The 22,170-nt window shown below is 39.8% G+C and overlaps 1 protein-coding gene across 5 annotated transcripts in view; it reads left to right on the top strand.

Moving 5' to 3' along the window:
• carmil3 (capping protein regulator and myosin 1 linker 3) overlaps positions 1 to 22,170 on the top strand; it is a 107,730-nt gene that overhangs the window by 8,734 nt on the left and 76,826 nt on the right. For all 5 annotated transcript variants that reach the window (XM_035941025.2, XM_035941019.2, XM_035941016.2 and 2 more), the window contains exons 3-8: positions 11,294 to 11,344; positions 13,194 to 13,253; positions 13,340 to 13,461; positions 17,847 to 17,941; positions 18,381 to 18,451; positions 18,595 to 18,668. In XM_035941025.2, the coding sequence (XP_035796918.2) occupies positions 11,294 to 11,344; positions 13,194 to 13,253; positions 13,340 to 13,461; positions 17,847 to 17,941; positions 18,381 to 18,451; positions 18,595 to 18,668 (473 nt within the window). The remainder of the gene's footprint in view (positions 1 to 11,293; positions 11,345 to 13,193; positions 13,254 to 13,339; positions 13,462 to 17,846; positions 17,942 to 18,380; positions 18,452 to 18,594; positions 18,669 to 22,170) is intronic.

Below are 22,170 nucleotides of genomic sequence, written 5' to 3'. Positions count from 1 at the left end.
TTATTGAATTTTATCGCTCTTTGGAGTGGCCAAATTACCTCTGTTCCTCCGTGCTCTGTCCAGGGTAAATTACATCACTGACTTGTGTTTAACTGACTCGTCCAGAGCCTGAGGTAGTTCAGTGGTGGCAAATCCAAACCTGCAGAGTTAAAATTCTCAGGGGAGCACTGGGATTATAGAGGCACCTCATTGATTTGTGCAGTATTACGCTTTCTTCTGTGGCTCTGAAACAGTCATCAGGTTTGTCTTATATTGGACACGTAGACTACAGTTTATAACGGAAAAGTTGCTTTACAAACAGGGATAGTAAGTTTGAAAACCATGGGCTTTATCTAGGTGTGGAGAAAACGCATTACAGGTCACAGTATGGTATCCACCCAAGATGCTTTTAAGGTTGAAAATTTAAAAAAAAACCCTCTTTCTACAGCTTTATGGACAGAAAAGCATATCACTGGAGCAGTGATTCATGGTGATTCAGGACTCTTCCATATGGTCTCTCTGCTCAGGAGAAATTACTTCTAACAAAAACAGAATGACTTGTGAGACTGCATTCACACCCCTTTTTCAAAGCGAAATTGCTTATTACAGTGATGCATGTTGATGAATTTTCTTTGAAAGTTAGAAAATTAGTCACAAACTTGTTATTGCTTAGATAATTCTATTAATATATGCACAAAGCAATCATCACAAAAAGGCTCATATCTATGCAATAATATATAATAATTAGTGATGAGATGTGTGAAAATTAGTCTATTAAATGAGAGACTTTGTAATTAATTAATTGCAGTTAATCATATTTTTGTCAAATAGCAATATTTGACACAATAAGTAAAGTTTGTCAATTCAAGTACATTTTGGTTGACATGAATCAATGAATGGACATATATGTGTTTCTAATTTAAAATTTCTAAAATTTTTAAATGGGACATATAGAAAAAAGCAATTTTGATGATTTAAAACCTGGATTTAGTTAGTGTTTTTTCCACTGTGTGGCACATAGCATCAGCATAAGTAGTTCAAGGACCTTCAAAAAGGTGAAAATCCACAGATTCATCCTGTTTTCATAGTTTATGGGTCTGATAAATAGTGTAATTTAGATTTTTTTTTTAAGAATATACATTTTTACATATAAAATATATATATATTTTTATACACTAAAAGTTTATAATGAAGTTATTAAAAGACAAACAGGCCGACAAACCAAAGCTAATTGTCACATAAGTCCATTGAGGCTCTGTCTCCTTGGCAGAGTAATAACTTAAACAATAATAATGTTTATGTTTCATTATATTTATCTGTGTTTTTCATCTGTCTACTACATTCATAGATTCTTGCAAACTCAAAGTGTATTTATAACGATTATTTTCAACAATTTAAGACTTTTTGTAAACTCGAGCACTTTCAATGTCTTGAAAAGTGGTCTATTATGGGATGGCTACACTGTTATCCGGTGTCCCCCCCTCCCCCCCATCCCGGTTTTGTAGTCATACAGTATTACACAGTTATGAAAAAACAGGTGGTCCTCGGTTTACGACGTCCTCGACCTACAGCGTTTCGTCGTTGGAGCTGGTTACGTGGAGCAGATGAATACATTATCACATGGCGCTATAAGACGGCTTTGTTTGCATTCTCTGGTAGTACGCCACCTTGGATTGTGCTACATTTACTAACTTTTTGCCCTTCATTATGGCTCCCAAGTGTAAGTCAGACTCTTCTCATGACAAAGAAAATGGTGATGGTAAAAGCTGCAGCTGTCCAACTAGTTAAACTCATGCTTGCAAAATGAATCGAGTCGTAGCAAACTTGACTAATTACTGCAGCTCTTGATACACATTAGAGAGTGAAAACTACAAGAAAAACTAAATAAAATAACATAAATACATGTAAATAAATCCTTTGAACTTAACCGTTAAGTCCAAAAATGAAGTTAATGACTTACAACATTGCCTCTGTGGCATTTACAAAGTAAAGAGCCGTGCATCCAGAAAAGCACCTACATGTGTAAAGCTAAACATCAAAATAGCGGACAGAAAGTGACAACTGTCAACTTCAAAATAAAGGCTTTTTTCAAAAATAAAAGTACATTGATAATTCTGCCTTTAGGGAAACACACCATGGAAGTGAAATTAGATATAATAAAACATTTGGAATAGGGCAAGTCACTAACAAACATTGGCATTATTAGCTCAATATGTTCCACTGTAAAAACAGTGGAACATATTCTTTTATCTACTTGTAAAATGACTCATACATGTATGAAAGTCTTTGGTATTGGTAACAGCTTTGTTTACATTTTCTCCGGAGTTCCAACTATGAAAATCGACTTGCATCAATCTGTAGGAACAGAACTCCGACGTAAGTTGAGGACCCCCTGTATATCTCTACTGCCTGCATTTTATGGTGAGATGTGTGTTAAAAATCTAACAATTGCGCAATAATGAACATGTTTTTCCTTGATATAAAGGCTAATTTTAAAAAATGCAAGTATTGTCATATCAGAAAATGATGGAAGGTCTGAATACCCTAGATGGTTCTGAAAGCAAAACAAGACTGAGTGTGAAGGACTATCCCTCATAACAACCAAGACGAAAGCATAAATGTAAATGCAGTGAAATTACCCTAAAAATAACCCAGGGTTCGTATTGTTAAGGGGCAATGTAAGTGTTAAAACGCTAACCTACTCCTTGTCCTCCAGCTCAGTCTTCTTCATCCTCTCAGAAAGGTGACAGAATGTTTCAAGGACCAACTTTGCCTCTGTGACAGAATGGAATTAAATGGCCTCTTCTTTCCATCAATACATGTATTTTTCTGTGAATTGATTTTTTGAGCCATCTCCCGACCACCTGATGTGTAGCTGCTCGCTGGTTTAGATCTGCTTGGTGTAGGTGTATGTACTTGGAGACACATTTGTATGAGCATTTAATATGAAATCCACTGACACATGCTTTAATTTGCTTTTTCACTGAACCTATTATATAATCACCTGGTGTTATCTTGTTCTATTACTAATTTGCAGCATTTCCCAGAATACCTTTTGACAGAGAATGTGACTGAGCGTCTCGAAATCGTACTGTATGTGCACGGAGACGAAAGATGCAGCGTGCCAAGCAGCAGAACTACTCTGAAATAGCCAGGGAGGCTTCCAAAGAGTCTTTACTTTTGGCATGCGTAATTTCATCAGCACTGTACATTGAAACAAGAGCGAAGAGATTTGGAGGCGGCAGAACAGTCCCAGTCCAGATTGAAACCCAGGATTTATTTATTTATCTTTTTTGCATCCTATGTGGTTTGTGTTTTAGAGAACTGAGCCTACAGAATAGCGAATATATGGTCACTGTTGTAAAATTGAGCCAGTGTTACAGTACATGTTTTCGATGCAACACAGATAAAAACAAGACATGCTCGCTGAATTACATAACTTAAAACGGTGAAACTGGACCTTTGTAGAACACTGAGAATCCAACTGTGTGTTGCACTGTACAAAGGAAGCAAAGTACAAATCAGTAAAGCAGAGACTGCTTGTGCTTGCGGCAGAATCTTCCATTCTTTCAGCCTCTCCACAACACATAATATGCCGGCGTAATGGCGAACATTACTGCCGAGTTTCTTTTCATGGCTTTTCCCTGCGAGATTGTCAGCATGGAGTCATTTTCTCTGAAAGTATCTAGATTTACCATCTGACCGTGCGTGGCGAGCGCTCTGTGCTGTAATTAGGACTGAGCTTTCTTTTGATTATCATAACACATGTTGGTAGCCCATGGCGGAGAGGCTATGAAGTGTGACTGCTGACCTTCTCTCGATTCCCCTCCTTTCCGCCAGCATCCGGGAAAGGGAGAAAGTGTGAATGAGAGTGTGTGCATTGTCAGGCCTGAAAGGCACCTCGGAGTATCTCTGCCTCTATTTTATCTCTCCATCCTATTGAGTTGCTTTCTCTCTTTTGTTCCCTCGCTCTCATTGTCTCCATCCTCCTGTATCCACTGCTTCCCTCCTTCCCCCTTCTTTGCTGCTCGTCTCCTCTATCTCATCCCACAATCTCACATTTGCTCACATTTTTTTGTTTCCTCTTTTTTGTCCTCCCTTTACTCTTGGCTCTTTCGCCCTTCCACTCTTCAGCCCTTCTTGTGCACTCATCTCTTACTCCCATCTATAGTGCAACCCCACAACCTCTTCCCATTATCTGCTCCTTTTTCTTTTTTCTCAGTTTAAGAGGTTGGGTTTCAGAGTGCTTGCATGCCATCTCTTTGATTTAAGACTCGGTTTTTATGAGCGAATCTGGAACAAGATGTGTTTTTGAGCTTTGCATTTCTTTCCTTTGATTTGGCTCCGTCTTTCCCTCTCTCTCTCCTCTCTCTCTTTCTACCACTCTAAAGTCCACTTATGAGGCAGGACCAGGGGCATCTGTGCTTTCAAACCCGCTGTCGCTTTAGCACGCGCACACATACATGCGCATAAGCTGACAGATTGACTGATGGCAGGGTTGTGTTCTTATGATGCTTAGATCACTTGAGTGATGGTGGCTGACTGCGTGTGTGTGTGTGCGACAGGCAGAAAGAGAGGGAAGCAAGTGTAGTCCAAAGCCAGCTTAACATGCTATTGTGCGTCATTATACGTGCGCGACAGTCAAAAAGAAGTGTGTGCTGTACTAGCATGCCGGACTTATGCAAATGTCTGTATTGGAATGTTTCTGATTTTGTGCTGCTGTGTGTGTGTGTGCGCATGTGTGTTTAAAATGCCCTTGTGGTCGAGCCAGAAATACCGCGGGCGGCCAAATCTGGCACTGATCCTCTGCTTGTTCCCTCAGAGGCAACGCCGCAACACACACACACACACACACACACACACACACACACACACACACACACACACACACACACACACACACACGACCCAGAGACACACTTTGATTTGCACCATCTCTTTTGAAGTGCAAGACCCAGAGCCTGACAGCTTATGATTAATATAAGCCCCCGCCCTCTGCCCTCTCTGCGGCGCGTGCACGCAAACACACACGACCAGAGAAGGACTACTTTTTGTTGTGTTTTGTGCACGTACTGTACACGCACTTCCCTCTGTGTGACACGCAACTCCCACCCTGCCCTCAGTCTGCTTGAGGGGCCGGCAGAATGGCTGGCTCTTTGAACTCGAGCTTCTGACGCTGTGCCATCACAGCAAGGGCACTTCTGTCACCCCCCCATCCCATCATCTTCACGTTCCAGTCCTCCTCTCTCGCCACTTCCTCACATTGTCACCTGCTGTCTCTTTGGCTGACCAGATCAAAAAAAACCAGTTGACCATCTCATCTCAGGAGGATTTCCCGAGCGGAAAATGAATCTCCACGCAGCTTTTAGGATTTCTGATTGATCTGTGGAGGACAAGGTTGCCAGAATGCCACATGAAGGAGAGGAAAAATGTGGTTCTGGCTAGTGGGGCTTGACTTCAGCTGTTTGTGCCACTTATTATTAGTAGTTGTCTAATTTGTCCTTATGACTTGATGCTTCCAAAAAAAAAAAAAAAATCAGTCATCTTGTTAAGTCGCAGACAACTCATTTATCTGGAGTGTGTATGAGCTGGGATTGTATGGAGGAATGGTAGAATTCTGTGAAAACTGTACACCCAGTGAGCAGTGGGTTATTGTGAAAATCATGTTAGATATTATTTTAAATTAATTTCATTTTATTTTCATGCATAAATACATAAAAAATAAAAAGTGTTTTTATACATAAAAAGTAGCCTGATAAATTCCTCTCCTTTTAATTTGAACTTCACTGTGACACTGATAAATACAAGCTAACATCAAAAGCCAGTTTACTGCAGTTCACATTTGGCTCTAGAAACAACATTACTGTACTCCCATTACATTTCTCTGTAACACAGTCATGTTGCACATCATGGTTTCTGAATTTAGTAATCACATTACAATTACTTATCAGATACAGTTACTTATATATTTTGAGGTAGTGTCAAGCCATGACAGCTTGATTCTCTTCCATGGTGTTTTGTGTGAAGTGCTTTTTGAGCTTGTTTCCACAAATTTTAACTTTATGGTAACAATTAAAAATACAAAAAAAGCTGGATCTTGATCATGTTATCCTTACTCAGGGAGAGATTCGTGCTGATATGTGGACATTTGTAACATTATATTATTAACTAGCAATTGACATCTGATGTTGAAGTCATGTAATGAGTAGTGCAAAAAATGGGAATACATCAGTCAAGTGAGATGCTACTTTTTAAATAAATCACAAACATCAAATTGCATCTTCTTTTTTTTGGAATAACTTACAATTAAAATATTAAAAAAGTCACTTTAAGGGCAACAAACGGGTTAAATTGGACCAGAGACCATCGGAACTGAGCTTCACCTCCTTTAGTATCACAGCAGGACCAGCTCACATGCAAATCTGCTCTCAGACATTGTGTTGACCTGAATAAACAAATGGAGAATGCCGCCTTCTTTCTTCTTTGACTTCATTAAACAGCAGTTGCACAGCAGCAGGATCGATACCGTCTCCAGATTGAATGGGAGCGGCTCAGCACAATTTATGCACGAGGCACAGCAGGTGACTTATTTGATTATTTCAGTCTTCACACATGTCATTGTGATCTATGTGGCAGTAATACCTTAAATGCTTTTCAACAAGCAAACCACAGAGCTGCTGCTGCTGCTGCACACATATTCACAGCCACCGGGTCGAGCTCAGGATGAATCACTCCATCAGAGCTGTTTTAATTTTCAGCAGATATTGTTTCCTCTGGACAGTTTTATTTCCGTCATATGAAGTGGATTGTTATGGGGGGTTTTCAGTTACGCTGCTTAAATGCAATATATTGCCACAAGCAAGAACTGATCATTTAAGAAAATAATTAATAAGGCAACATAGAGCCAAGTTACTGTAGACTCTTTAGATTAACACAGAGATTTGTCTATTTTTATGTATGGCAGCAATGTCAGTTTCCTGAACCATCTGTTGAATGCAATTTATGACAAAATTATGCATTTTATAACACAGGTCCATATAAATGGGCTGTTGTATTTTTTAAAAAACTTTTTTGGTATTTCAAAGTGCTTCAGGTGAAGTTTTTTTCTTCAAATTGATTTAAAATGTGGTTTCATCCAAATTAACCAAAGGTACAGAAAGCAAACAAATGTAATGAAGCAAAATGAGAAAACTCTGCCTTCTCCCAAGTGCAGTCTGGCTTTTTAAATAGTCAAATTTAATTTCAGACTTAGGACTCTGAAATTACACAAATACAGTGGAGGTTTGAAACTAATGTTCTGAAATATAAAGCTATTGTGTTCCAGCACCCACACTACCACGCTTCTATTTTATAGCACGCCAGAAACACATTTCATGACATATTCTATCAAATAGTGTACAGTAAAATACCAGGATGTCGTACTACATCTGGTTTTGTTTTGCAGTAGTATGCCGGCATGATTTTCTGGCCTTTCCGACCCACAATCCTCTGTGCAGCAGAAGATGCATCAAATCAGGGTCTCTCTCTCGAGTTACAAGCTGGAGCCGCCGAGAGCGCACAAACAAGTGATTTCACACTGCAGACTGCGACAGATATATGAGCAAGACGGTCAAAGCTTAAGGCGCAATATAGTGACAAAGTATTATGTCCTAGTTGTGTACATACTGCATGCAACAGTACATGCTTTGTGAGAGCAGCTGCAATATACACTGAAAAGAACCATCTACAGTCTGCTCTGTGAGCCTCGACCTCACTGGACAAGGATTCTTTCTCACCACAAATTCCAATTTTACCCGCATTTAACACCAATTTAATAGTCATTTTCAGTATTGATTATCTTGCCGGTTACTTACCTGTTTAATTGTTCAGAAAATCCTTCACAATTTTTGCATTAGCTGATCAGATTGCTTGGTCTAATATATTCTTTATTTATTCTTTATTCTTGAAGTGGAATTGTATTTAATGTCAGCTTCTGTTTAGTTTTCCACGTATGGAAACGGCCGATAAATCACAACTGACGAAACACAACTCGAAATATCAGATATCCTCTAAACCAGGGGTGTCAAACGTGCAGCCTGTGGGCCAAAAGCGGCCCTCCAGAGGGTCAAATCCGGCCCACAGGATGACTTTGTAAAACGTAAAAATTACAGAGAAGACATGAACTACAAATTGTACAACTACTGTAACTTTAAAATGATTTCTAGATCATGACAAGTTGTTTTCATCATAAAGTAAAATACTACATTGTTGATTGTTCTGCAATTTTGTCTATTATTTGTAATATTTTGTCTTGTTTTTTGAGTGACTTTTGTAGTTTGTCTCATGTTTTTGCCATTTTGTTTCTCGTTTTTGTTGTTTCCTTTTTGTCTTGCTTGTGTTTTTTTGTCTTATTTTTGTCATTTTGTGTTTTGCTTAATTCATAGTTTTGTGTGTCGTTTTGTGTGTTTTTGTCTCATTTGTGTTTGTCGGCTTATTTGTTGTTTTGTTTCTCGCTTTTATCATTTTTTGTCTTGTTTCGTCATTTGTCCATTCTTTAAGTCGATTTGTAACTTTTTTGTCAAATTTTTTGTCTCTTTTTTTGGTGTTGTTTTGTGTCGTTTCTCATTTTTGGTCATTTTGTGTCTTGTTTTTGTCATTTTGCATCTAATTTTTGTAATATTTTGTCTTGTTTTTGTTGTTTTTATTTGCCAGACTTTTGTCATTTTGATCATAAAGTAAAATACTGTATGGTTCAGTTCCAGATACCTGTGACTAGATGTTTTGTTCCTTTGTAGACATTCTGTGATCTGTAAGTTGTAATGTTGTAAACTGAGACATAATGTTGCTGAAATTGAATTTATTTTTCTTAAGAAATTTCAGTTTTTTATGATAATGTTTTGTAAAAAGATAATTCCTTTTTCAGAATGTACTTTTTTGCACTAAAACAAAGGAAAAATTTGGAGTTATCATTATTTATAGGTTATTATGCTGTGATTTTACTGGTCCGGCCCACTTGAGCTGAAACTGCACTGAATGTGGCCCCTGAACTAAAATTATTTTGAGACTCCTGCTCTAAACTAACCCTGTGGACAGATTCTGGTCTGTGAAATCACATGATGACTTGCATTAGCTCAGCGGCAGACGAAGAGACTAAAAGGACAAGCTGCTGTTCGACTCTGAATGTCTGAAGGTTCCGATTTAAGATGACTAAAATATTGATGTGATGTACTGAGAGTGTAACTCCAGAATTCTGTCTATTGCTTACTATCTGCTACAACTCAGTTGCTGTCCAACTACAACATGCTGTTAAATGATGCAAGAAGCCGAGCAGAAGGTTTATGGGCTTACTCGTTTTTATATCTTCGGTGGTCTTTGAACAGCAGAAAGACTCAAACCTCGCTAACTTTTTAAATGTCAAGGCAACACTTGGTGACATTTCAGAGCATACAGACAGTTTAAAAGCTAACAGTTCATTTTGTAGTTTTGCTAAATGATGAAATACATGTTGAAAATGGATTATAAAACCTACAAATGGGATGCTAACAGCCATTATGAGAGGCCATTGGGTGCAGGGAGTAAAAGGGCTTTTTATGTTTCTACCGGGGAAATTGTAGCAACCGCATAAAATCTATATCTGTTATACCTCATATATGAATTAATACCACCAGGATTTTTCCATTCACTGCTGCACATACCCCATCCAAGTAAGCAAAAAATAACTGGGGTATTGATTGTCTCTAATGATACCTCAATAGGCTGTAAATGATATATCAAAAGAGGCGAACCTCTACGCAAGAGGCCCACTTCAGCACCGGAGGATCAAATCGGCACACATCACAGCACCTGCATTATTGATGCCCTTGTTTACATGATGAGACCTTCTGTCAGGTAGCAGGGCTTTAGAAAGGAAAAGACGCTTCTCTGTTTCACTTTCTCATTATATATAGCTCACCTTTTTTCCTTCCCCGTGTGCCTCAAGGTCCCCCGCTCCTTTCAAGATTTATATAAGAGTTTTCAAACTTGTCAAGGAGCTGTGATTGGACTAACAATCTTTCTGCAAAGGCTCCTCCATCAGCTTAGTGCAGAGTTTTTTGTTTTTTTTTTTAACTTTCTTGGTGGGAATATCATTCTGGCTCCTCCTTGTTTAGCCAGTTTTTCATTCCTGTCCTTCCCCTGTGTCTCCTCTCAGTGGGAGTCTGTTATGGATGTCTGTATAGTTAAGACACAGGGCTGATCCATGAGGCCAGCCTTGCTGGGAGTTTGGTACGGTAGAGTGGTGGAGAATCTGAAGACTTTATTATCAGAAGGGAAATCTAGTGTCTCTGTCCTCCTATTGCCTTGTCTGTCTCTTTCTTTGTATGTTTCATTTTCTTTCTTCCTCTCACCGCCACGCAGCAGGGCGCCATTAGCCATTCAGCACAGAGAGGCCTTGAGGAATTGAAAGCGACAGAGCAGAAAAAGAATAGAAAAACTGAACTGGGAGAAGGAGACAGGGGAGTTGGAAGAAAGGAGGGAGGGAGGGACAGAGGGAGGGATGATGGGGTGATGGCAGCAGGGAGATGGAGTGAGGTGTTGGGGTGGGAGCAAACCAGACAGGACACAGCGGCGCACCGGGGAGATGGAGGGATTAGGGATTAAGCAAGGAGATGGGAGGGGGGGAGAACACATTTCCATGGAGATGAAGAGAGAAATCAGAGGAATGACGGGATGCAGGGGATGGAATTATGAAGAAGACAGGATTGGAATCTGAGAAAGAGCAGAGAGAAAGTGTGTCCAGGAGTTCTAGAGAGAGCTGAGGGAAGGGCAGGGGATGCACAGTGCATGCATGGGGGATGTTAATTATGGATTTTTGAATTATGAATGAGATTAATTGCATAGGCAGATGTGAATATATTCACATTTCCCTTCTCTTACTTTACCCCAGACACTTTTAAATGGTAATGCGTTTCTTCTGACAACAGCACACCTCTTTTTTTTTTTTTGCGTTACCACCTTCTTTGTCTTCTGACTCCCCCCTTAGTCCACCACCATAGTGCAATGAGGCATCTGTTGAACAAGTGCTGTTTAGTTCCATGGACGCAACTTGGCGCGATTAATCGGACTGTCATATGACTTGCAATCTCACCATTATATTTCTTTCACACACACGCTCACGCGCTATCATCATTAGCTTGCTAATGTCTAGAGTGCTTAGCATGACTTACGAGCCATTTGGATGAACTGTGGAGATGATTTGCTCTCTTTATGGTGTGTTTGCGCTGTGCTATTTTTTGCTGCGATTTGCATTTTGCATTTCCTGCTCTGTGACAGAAAAATAAATGTGCTCTCCCCTCAGGTCCTGGCAACATGGAGACTGTATCTCTTTGCTGTCAAAGTGCCCACCAAGGTAAATGTTCCCCCACTCTCAGTGGAATTTTATGGCTTTCACTTGCCAGCCTTGATCTCATGGTAATTCGCAAGATATGTGACAAAAAAAAAAGCAGAAGAGTTTTCAGAGTAGGAGAAAAGAGATAACGATGATGACTGAGGTGATGATGCTGTAGGATGATAGCAGTGATGATAATGCTCACTATAAGATGGTAAGTGGCAGGTGGCATAAATCTGTAGCAGTCCTTTGACATTTTGGGAAATATGCTTGTTAGCAGTATTGCTCTCATAATTTAACATAAAGCTGCAGTCTGCTATTTGGTTAGATTAGATAATGGTTGTTGTAACACTTTGCTCATTAAGGAAACAAGGTACAACAATCTGTATCAAGTTTAAAGGTGATGATAGGTGTACCAATGTAGTTTAGTACAAATACTGCAGCTTCAAAGGTGCATCCCTTTACACGAGTGTGTTAGTGTTCTTCTACAACTCTTGACAGGACAGTGAATAAACATATTTCTGAAAATGTGGAACTATTTAACCAGGAATTATTCAGGTTTCTTAATATCAATACTTACTGCTTGACTCTTACTGATATAATGACTTTTGTCCAGAATTCTGTTCAGTCATGATTGCATTGTACACACCAAGAAAAAACAAGCAGCAATTTAATCAGAAGCGTTGCAAACAAGTCAGCAGTTTGTGTTTTTTGTTTGCTTGTTTTAAAGTTGCATTTAGGACGAGACAGTTAATCGAAATATTATTGAAATAGCTGTATGGCCGAATGCAATAACCAAATAACAGGAGATGCAATTTTTTGATAAAAGTCAAATGTGTCACACCATTGTGAATGACAAATCATATTTCCCAGATGTAAAGAACAGTTTGCTTGATGCGGACTGAACAGTTGCATTGTCATATTTGTATTTTTTTAGTAAAAAAGAAATGCAAAATTTACCATTAACATTAACATCCTGTCTCATTTGGCAAAATCTGTCAAAATAATTGTAGTCTAATTTTGTTTTTGCATATAGTTTACCCTTAAGTTAGTTGATCATGGCACAACTTTAAGTATTGGAGTGTCTCCAAAAGTCAAAAGTGTTGATATTTCTATGTATTATTATTATTATTATTATTATTATTATTATTATTATTATTAATAATAATAATAATAATAATAATAATAATAATAATAATAATAATAATAATAATAATAATAATAATAATAATACTTATTGTTATTATTATCCAAAGCAGTAGTTTCTCCATGTTGGTGAATAGTTCAGTCTCCTTGTAACATTAACATTACAACTGTTAGTCTGCTAAACATCTTTATTTTGTTTTCTCTAAGCAGATGTTTTTTCCATTTGCAAGTAACCTCTTTACAAAGTCCATGTAGCTGTCCCTAAATTTCATCAAAGTCAGAGTCTGCTGGGTTGCCTCATCGGCCAAACTGGAAGCCATCAGCTGAAACTGAATTTGACGCCACCCACAATGTTTTAAACCATCCCTCACTGCACAGTTTCATGGACAGCTGCTGTTGAGTTCGCTAGATAAAAGTCAAAACACAAAGTTGTTCTGTAGAAACTGTCTGTGATGGATGGAGTTGGAGTCATAATTTGACTTTTAGCCAACGTCTTCTGTTAAGTTTAGCTACACTTGGCTTTCGCTTAAAACATATGGTCTGCTCCATCCCACTTGTTTTTTATCAGTGCTGCTGCTTTCCTAAATCTCAGCAGTTACTTCCTGGCAAAAAACAGGAAAATAAGACACTTATAGCAAGACATGCATATCTGTTGAACATGACTTGAATAAGGAATTTGTGTGTGTCAGTGGGGACCACAGTGATGTTTTTCTGCAATTTCCAGATGGAGGTCACCTTCAACTTTCTGGAAATCCGAGCAATGAACACCTACCCAGAACACCAGGTGAGAGCAATTTTTTCCTCCCAGTTGGACCTTTCCTTGCAGTATCAAGTAATACACTAAACAAAAACTGTCATGTCCGTGTACAGGTTGTCATCGATACAGACAAGACTACCTACTCTCTGAGACTACAGACCCAGGACCAGCTGGATCACATGGTCAGCCACATCAACTACGCCCTCTCACGAGTCTTCAACAACTCCATTTATGCGTAAGCTTCGCCGCCTCGAGCAAAGAAACAAGTCTTTCTGTTTTTGTGCTGCATGTGCTAAGGAGTGAAGACAAGTTGGCCAATGTTAACAGCACTCGACAGTGCGTTGGCAAGTTGGCAGCTTCACTTTGGGGCTGCTTTCTTCCTCAACAGCCAAATTCATCCTTGTCTTGCTGTAGTTTGCAACCAACCCATTTCTGTGTCACAGTAGAGTTTAACACCCAGCAATCACCGGGATTAAATCAGCCAGCTGACACTGAGTAGGCTGTTACCTGAAGGCACTGTAAAGCAGTTTATGTAGTAAAAGCAGTGAGTTGCAGACAAAAAAGCCCCTTTTACGCAGCTGAAAATCCTGCAGTGGGCACCGAATTTCCTCTGCACTTTGTAAAAAAGCAAAGCAAAGACGACGCAAGCACACTATATAAAAGACTGGTAAGAGTTGTGTTGGAGTCTCTGAAATTTTCATCTCACGGTCATGTGGCTGTATGAGCAAGCAAGCGAGGTGGAGAGCGTGTTTCCCTCCCTCTGGGGTCTCATCTACAATTTCTAAGAGCAATGGGATTGACTGTGCTCCGGCTATTGACCTGCACAAGGCTATCTCCGCACTTTATCATCTTTCAGAATGGCTCTTTTCCATTAGGGCCACAGCCGATGATTGCTTCCAGAGAGAACATTTTAAGAGAATAAAGAGAGAGCAGAGAACAGAGGGAGGGACGTTGTTTTTCGGTTTGATTGTGCAGCCTTGTAACTGATTGGCGCTGCTGTATTGAAGTACATAATGCAGATAGAATCGAGATAACGCGCACATACACGCAGCCTCTAGGGGCGGATGATGATGATTGTGGAGATAAGGTAGGGATTAAGGTCACGGATGTGGTTAGGTGTTGTGTGTGATTTGTTGACAAATGGGATTAAGGATGGTGTGTGGTGAATTCAACAGTATAACGGTGTAATCCTATCAAAAAGCCAAAGCAGGTACAGCGCAGCATTATGTATGAGCACAGTATTTACTTTATGATCCCGGTCCTTTTTCTTTTCTGCTTACTAGATTTTTGTTGAAGAAAATATTAAAACGAGAACACCAGTAAGCTGAGGAACACGCTTCTTTTTATATGATTGCAGCAGGGAACTTCAAACAGCATCCCTGGGATCCAATTTTACAGTGTGTGTGTTGTTTATTCAGCACCAAAGGAATGTCATAAACAGTTTGGATGCTGCAGACATTCACTTTACGTTTTGGTTCTGACTGAAGCAGCTGTAATCAATGAAAAACAAGCCTGCTGCCAATTAGCATCCTGCCAATGCAAATAAGACAGTGTTATCATTTTAAAAATATTATGCAGCTGTGTTTCGTTTAGTAGGCATGGGCTAATTTTAGATCTGAATATGTAATTCAAATTCCCTTTTTGTGTCGTTGCTTAACTGGAAGTTAAGAAGATATTTTTATTAGAATGTCTTGCAGGAGCAGTGCTAGCAGAGGATGGGAGGGTTATTCTGACTTCATAAAAAAACACCTGGGAGCAGCGTTGTACCAGAGAATAGTCTCCTGGGCATTAAAGTGCACATTTGAGCAGCTGGAAGTTCAGTGCCTTGCTCAAGGGCACCACAGCAGCAGCCGCAGCTGAGGGAAGAGAAAGTCTAATATTTACAATCCTCTATTCCCAAACCTGTATCTGACACCTTGAGGCCTGCTTATCAATAATCCATGCCTAGTGCTCCATGCAGAACATATAGGTAATAAAAATGATAGACTTTCAGATATGCTTACAGCGTTATGTGGTTTTTAGTGAAATATCACAATAACCTTTGGAGGGATTGCCATGGAACTGGTACAGAAATCTGTGGAGCCTAGAGTATGAATTACAGTGACTTTGAGGCTTCACTGTTTTATCTTCTAGCATTTTGATGAGATTTATTTGAAGTTTACATTAGATGTATCAGTAACTATTGGATGGATTGGTACACAGATTCGTGTATATTCTAGGGCTGGACCCGAATATCTGGATATTCAAATATTCGGTCGTTACGGTGGTATCCGAATACTTACTTTGAGATCCAAATATTTGGATCCCCCGCCCCGTTGGACGATGTCGCACGATCGATATTCGGCTCGTCAATTTGCGCACCCCCCCCTCCGTCGGACGTTGCGAACCGATCGTAATGTGCGGCTCGCTCCGTTCTGTCACGTTCTGTCCGTCCCCTGCTGTCGGACATTACGAACCGAATATACCCCCCCCCCCCCCCCCCCCCCCCGGTGATATTGTAGTAGGTAAAATTAGATACAAAAAAATGTATCTGTCAAAGCTGGGTTTTAGCAACAGATCCTGATCCCATTAGTGGTTGACACTTGCATAGCAGGCTTCTCATTTAAAGTTGACTGTAGCTTTTGCCAGTTAATCTAACAGACATCACAGCAAGATCAGCTGAAGCTAATTAAACGTAATCCCGGCTGAAATAAAAAGTTTGTCTGCACTGTGGGCAATGTGCTTTCTGGAGCTCGTGTGTTTGTTCACTGACTGCATGTAAAGACGGATGAACAATGCTGTGACGACACCACTGAGTTTCCTGAAGAGCAGTTGGAAGCTGGCGGAGGGCGTTTTACGTCTTGGTCATGTGTGAGTCCTCCTAACTGCAGGGTAATCCAAAAATGAGCGAAGAAATGGAGCGTGAGTTGAGGCGGGCCGTGCTACTGTCTCTGGGCCATGGACTGTCCAATGACAGAACCCACCTGTCACTCAAAGTAGCCACAGTCTTAATGATGCATAACTTATTCCTTAAAGCTGCAGAGGCAGAAATATAAAAAAGACAAATAAAACCCCTCCAAAATTCCAGAAATTGAAAATCTGAAGCCCTCCTCCTGCACGTTCTTACATCTCCCCTCTCTGGTTGAAAACCAGGTGAACACACACCTGAAATATGCAAAGATAGTCGAGCTAAAAATCAACATTGATTTGTAGCTTTACACAGGATTCAAACCTGCTCTCCGGAGTAAGAGTCTAATCCATCACACCACCCAATCCTGCCCTCACTATGAACTTTGGTGCTGTTTATACTATCACACCTGCTCTGGGTGGAAAGAAGGCTAGGTTTTGGAAAATTGAGCCAAGAGGATGTGCATGAGTCTAGCTTCGTGTCAGACAACTTGAATTACAATATACTCAAAGGTTAGTGTGTAATTTTTGCCCAGTGATGGCAAAATAAGTACTTCCAACCAAAACTTTAGTAGAATTCAAATAAGTGAGTTATAAAAAAGATTTACCTCTGTTTGCTGCAGGCCTGTTTATTTTTGCTGTAAAATGTGATATTTTAATCCAAAGATCTATGAGGATTGACTTGAGCCATTTGAGGAACCTGCATCTTTTGGCACATTGATTTTATTTTACAGCCCTTTTGGTTGCTGCTTGATCCAGCCCAAGATTTTTGGTAAACGATTCCATAACACAACTATATATCTGCGAGTGGATCGTGTTCTTGTAATTCAACACAGACTAGCTGTGAGCAACCTGATGGATGAGTGGTTAGGACACATATTACATGGGCTAAAATTCCCTTTACCCTTTGATGCACAACATGGGTCAAAAGTGACCCATATACCATTGAATCTGGGTCACTTTTGACCATATTCAATGATCAAAAGTGACCCATGTTCAGTGGAATATGGGCCACTTTTGACCCATGTTGTGCATCAAAGGGTTAACAGCTCAGTCTCCAGTTCAAACCCCGGTTGGCCAGACCCTTGCTACATTACGTTCTTCTGCATTTTTCTTACATTTCTTGTCGTTTCTACCGGAATAGAGGCAGAAAAGGCCAAAAATAATCTACAAAAACTTGGACCAGCAGAATAATATTCTCGAGGAATTGATCACCTCGGGTTTATTTCTGAATCTCCCAGTTAAATTATGATTCATATCAAATGAATATTTCAGTCTGATCAACTTCTGAATCCAGTCCTAGAAGCTGTTAATGGAATGCGGTAGATAAATTCAAGTCATGTTTCATACAGTATGCTGCTTCTCTTATTTTCAGTTGTACAAGTTGTCGACCTTGAGACAAAAAACATTTTTACATCTTTTAAGCTTCTATTTCCTTGCAAATGTTGAAAGATAAACCTAATATGTGGAATTTAAAAGGATTTGGATTCTACAGAGGATTTCAATTCAACATACACCATCCACACTTAAATACAAGTAAAGCTGAGATTCCCTTCACTCTCACCTCCTCTTTGTGTTTCATGATAGTTACTAAATGTTAGCACAATGCTCTGACATACATAGCAAGCACTACACCTGCTTAGCATGTTGGCATTGGATCAAAGCACAGATCTGTAGAACTACTAGCAAACTCTCACCTAGTTTGAACCTCTTCTCTCGCTTTCTTCCTTTCAGTCCTCCTATTTGTCGAGCAGAGGAGGACTTGCCTGACGGGACTCACAAGTTTTCACCAAACTCTGAAACATCCTTAGAACCCCAGAAAACCTGCGGTGAGTCTGCTGCTTTTCTAACTCCAACACACAAGTGCACGCAAGCATACCGACATCACACACAGACGGCACTTCAGAGTTCCGTCCAACGGCTGACTCACACCGAGTCGTTTTGGAGACTCGTCCTTAAGTGGGTCAGGAGACCAAAGCTACTGGATGCACTCGCTTTCTGCTAGTAATCCCATTAATCTACAAGAAGAGCTCCTTCATGGTGCTGTACTTTCATCTCACCTCAATATTTACAGCTAATCAGTGTTTCTCTCTGCCTCTCTACCGACCGTCTCAGTCGCACTTTCTCAAACTTCCTCTTTCATCTTCGGCCTGCACCCTTTCTCCTCTTCCCCTTTACACATGTCCTCTCCCCTTCTTTATCCTGTCCTTCTGATCCATAATGGTCTGGTTTGGATTGATTTGTTGTCTTATCCTGTTCATCTTCCAGGAGGTTTTTCTGAGACCTATGCTGCTCTTTGTGACTACAATGGCATTGGTTGCAAAGAAGAAGTGCAGTGGGTGAGGAGACTGTACAGACACGTAGTTGTTTTTATTAGTTTTTTGTGATTACTATTGTTTGCACAGTTGACAAAAATCTTCTCTTTGTTTAAAGTTGCTATCTCATATCTCTGTTTATTTGTTTGTGCTGCTCTCTGTTCTAGGACGTTGACACTATCTACCACTCCCAGGACAACAGGGAGTTCAACCTACTGGATTTCAGCCATCTTGACAGCAGGTGACATACTTTGCTGACATCTTAGCCACACCCAGGCTCATTACAGCGAGCACGCTTGCACCGATTGGAAAGACGCAATTAACTTGTGCCAAACAGCAGCATACAGTGCAGTCGCTGTTTGCTCTCTACTCCACCACACTGGATTTACAAATGAAGTAATGAAAATCAGGATAAAGTGCTGACTTTCAGTGTTAATTTGTGGGTGTTTACATCCGCATCAGGGGGCATTTAGGGGACAGAAAGTAATTGGACAAGTTAACACAGACTCATTATATTTGATATTTGTCAGTTCGGCGGTAGTCAAGAGCGTTTGCAGTACTCCTTAGCGATACCCTTTTTTAGTGGTGTTTTTTCTTTCCAATCTGGTCTTAAAAATGTGCAATACCTACTCTGCGCTATTAATTGCCAGTCAAGTGCAATCAAATGGCTGGCTCAGTGTAGATGGAACTCCCAAACAAGTTTAATGATGGTCAGGAATGTGCAAATATTTTTCATTCCAAAAGCCTAACTGCATGAACTTCTCAGTGTAATTGGGCTCATCACACATGTTTATGTGAAATACTGGACCATAATTAGCTTCCAAATTAGTGGTGGCGTTGCGCAGTCAAATTCAAGAAAAGTGTGGGAAAATGGCTTTGTAGCATCATAGTCAGCTAAATCAACAGCAGCAACACATTTTGAAGCTATGTGTCCTGCTTTTTTTGACCAGTGGCCATCCAGGTGACAAGTTCAACACGCAGGCTCTGTTGTAAAAACAGAAATTGTCCTACGTGCCCTTGAGCAATGTGCACTGCTATGCTCTGAGCTGTGGAGAATACCCTCTTAGCTAATACAAGTGTCAAGGAAACCCATTGTTATTGACATCACTTTATGACATGGGTCTTTCTTTAAGAGAAATCAATGGCAAAGTGAGTTATTTTATTTCTGTGATCACAGAAAGTTTTTTAAATTAGTGCATTTGCTACTGCTAAAATTTAGTGCTACTGTTTTGTAAAGCTCCTTTCAGACATGCACTCCTTTCTGTTAATCTCACAGCAACTGAACGTGTCTGCTTCATGCCTCAAAAAGTGGTGTGAAGCGATTTGAGGAAGTCTTTTTTTGACCTCCAGCACCAACATTAAGAACACAGGACACAATTTGAATGCAGAAATCATTAAATGCTTTTCTTATTAACTTCGCTTTACAACTTTACATCTATTACAGACTGAAACGGCCATAGAAATATAACTTAAGTGCACTGACTAACAATTTCACCAACAGTGAATGTAATCCAGTTTTTGACAAAATGTTTACAGGGGCTAAAGTTTAGTTTGTTGCTTCCAGCTGTTTGCAGGAGTCTTTCCTCAGAGTTTATTCAATACCTGCAGCTTCAAACAGCAGCAGGGTACAGATGAATGTCTCCATACAGAAAGAGTTGCATGCATTTATGCATGTGGAACAAAACCAACAAGGTCATGAATTCCTTATCATCATAAAATGTCTTCAACATGGAGACAACATCAATCAGGATCTAAAAAGAAGTCCCACTGTGTGCTTTTCTTCACCTCAGACAGGTGAGCTGTTTACCATTCATGAGCTGCAGTTAAATCGTTTGTTACATTTTACTGTTGGCAACATAATAGTGTATCATGATACATGGACAGAATTTTCAGTGTTTAGGAAATCATAAATACACAGGGCTACCAGTTATTTGGAGAGCTGAATAGGTTTACGGTTATTTTAGCTTCAGTTTGTTTATTTGTGCATTATGTATCATACATCACTTGATGTTCTGTCAAATCTTGCATGTTGTGAGGAACATTTACGTGAAAGTGACCTACGTCTAAATGACAGAATTTCATCATGTTAACAAATTAATGAAGCCAGCAATGTATGTATTGTAGTCTGAAAAGGCATTAAGACACAGAATATTAGTATTAATATAAATCCAGGGATGACGGCATAGAAAATGACTGATCATGTGTGCAGAAATCCATAAATTCGCACTTCTCTGACAAAGTTTGCAAATGTATGAGGCTGAAGAAATTATTCCCCTTCAAAGGGAAACTTTAAAATGTATTGAGGAAAATCATACACATTATTAACAAGAAAATCCCTCAGAGAGTGCAGTACTCCACCAAGGCTGCTCAGTCTTTGTATCATTTCTGACGGATGAAGTCTATAATAGAAAATGACATTGCGCTGAGGACAGGCTTGAGTTCTGCATGTGTACATTTTGTATGGATACTGAATCGTGTAACCTAAATATGTAGCGGCCGATGGGAATTGATGAGACTCGGAAACACCCCCACACTTTAATCCATTATTTCTTGTATGATTTCTGATGGATAAGTCCCGATAATTCCGCAGCGGTGGATTTGTAGTAGGATCGCAATCATGTGATCATCAGAAGGCAGCTGACGTAGTGTTCACTTGTTGTCATGGTTACAGTGACGCCATGCCGCTATCTGGCAATGATACAGACGTCCTTAACAAACCTGTGGATCCAGACTATAAGCCACATCACTACCAAAATCTAATCACTTGGCCCTTGTGTCATTTCTGAGTAATATTGCGCACAGATAGACAGACAAATGTACATCGATCATCACATAAGTGTTACTCCGCCACGTTCCTTGGCGGAGTAACAAAATGCAAGAGCAGATTGTTGAACTCTGTAAACTAAGAGTTGCTGAAGATGAGAGTGTCTGATATTATGAAAATAGTTTTTTTTTCCACACTCCAACACACATAAACATGAATCAGGGCATGACAGACTGACATCAGGAGGTGCAAACTGATTATGGGTTCAGTATTACTGTCCCATTCAGTTTGTTTGGATGGGTTAAAGCAGTCAATACATGTGTCTATTGTCACATACTTCTAAGTCAACCAGAACTGAAATCCCAGTGATTTTTAACTGAAGGTAAAATTCAGCCCTTGAGCCTCATAGTTTCTGTTTCTTATGAAGTCCATTACTCTGGAGTGCAGACCCAAAATAATAAAAACATATCTTTGTCCTAATACTTTCTGGCTGCACTGTAGTTTTGAAAGACTTTTCATTTTGCATCATGTTGTTTTCCAAAAAGGTTTCCCAGACGGTAGTATGGTGCATCTAATTAGCTGTCACTCCTCATCTTATCTGATATTAGAGTGGCTATTTGTCTAACACGACTGTCCCTCGGTGAAATGTTGAGCGCATTAGTGTTGTAGTTGCTTTCTGGCTTGCTTTCCGTCCTGCGTTTCACTTGGGTTTTGTTAGAAGTTTGGTAGGATCACAGAGGAGGGGGAATGATAAGCTTGTCAGATGCAAAATTTATGGCTGAGAAACAGCTGTAAGATGTCGTGTGTGTTTTCCTATATCTCCCTCCTGGTATCTTTCTAGTCAGGTCTCTTGTTTCTTTTCTTAGACACATAGAGGAACAGTGTACCTGTCGCCCAAATGCTGCCGATCAGAAAAAGATTTGACAGCTGACATGCAAATGGAGATTGAAACAAACTTGCTAGTCTTTTGTTTGAGGAG

This window comes from Amphiprion ocellaris, chromosome 10 (assembly GCF_022539595.1).
Source record: "Amphiprion ocellaris isolate individual 3 ecotype Okinawa chromosome 10, ASM2253959v1, whole genome shotgun sequence".
NCBI lineage: Eukaryota > Metazoa > Chordata > Actinopteri > Pomacentridae > Amphiprion > Amphiprion ocellaris.
The sequence above is the reverse complement of the archived record's forward strand: the minus strand, read 5'-3'. Positions and strand labels throughout refer to the sequence as shown.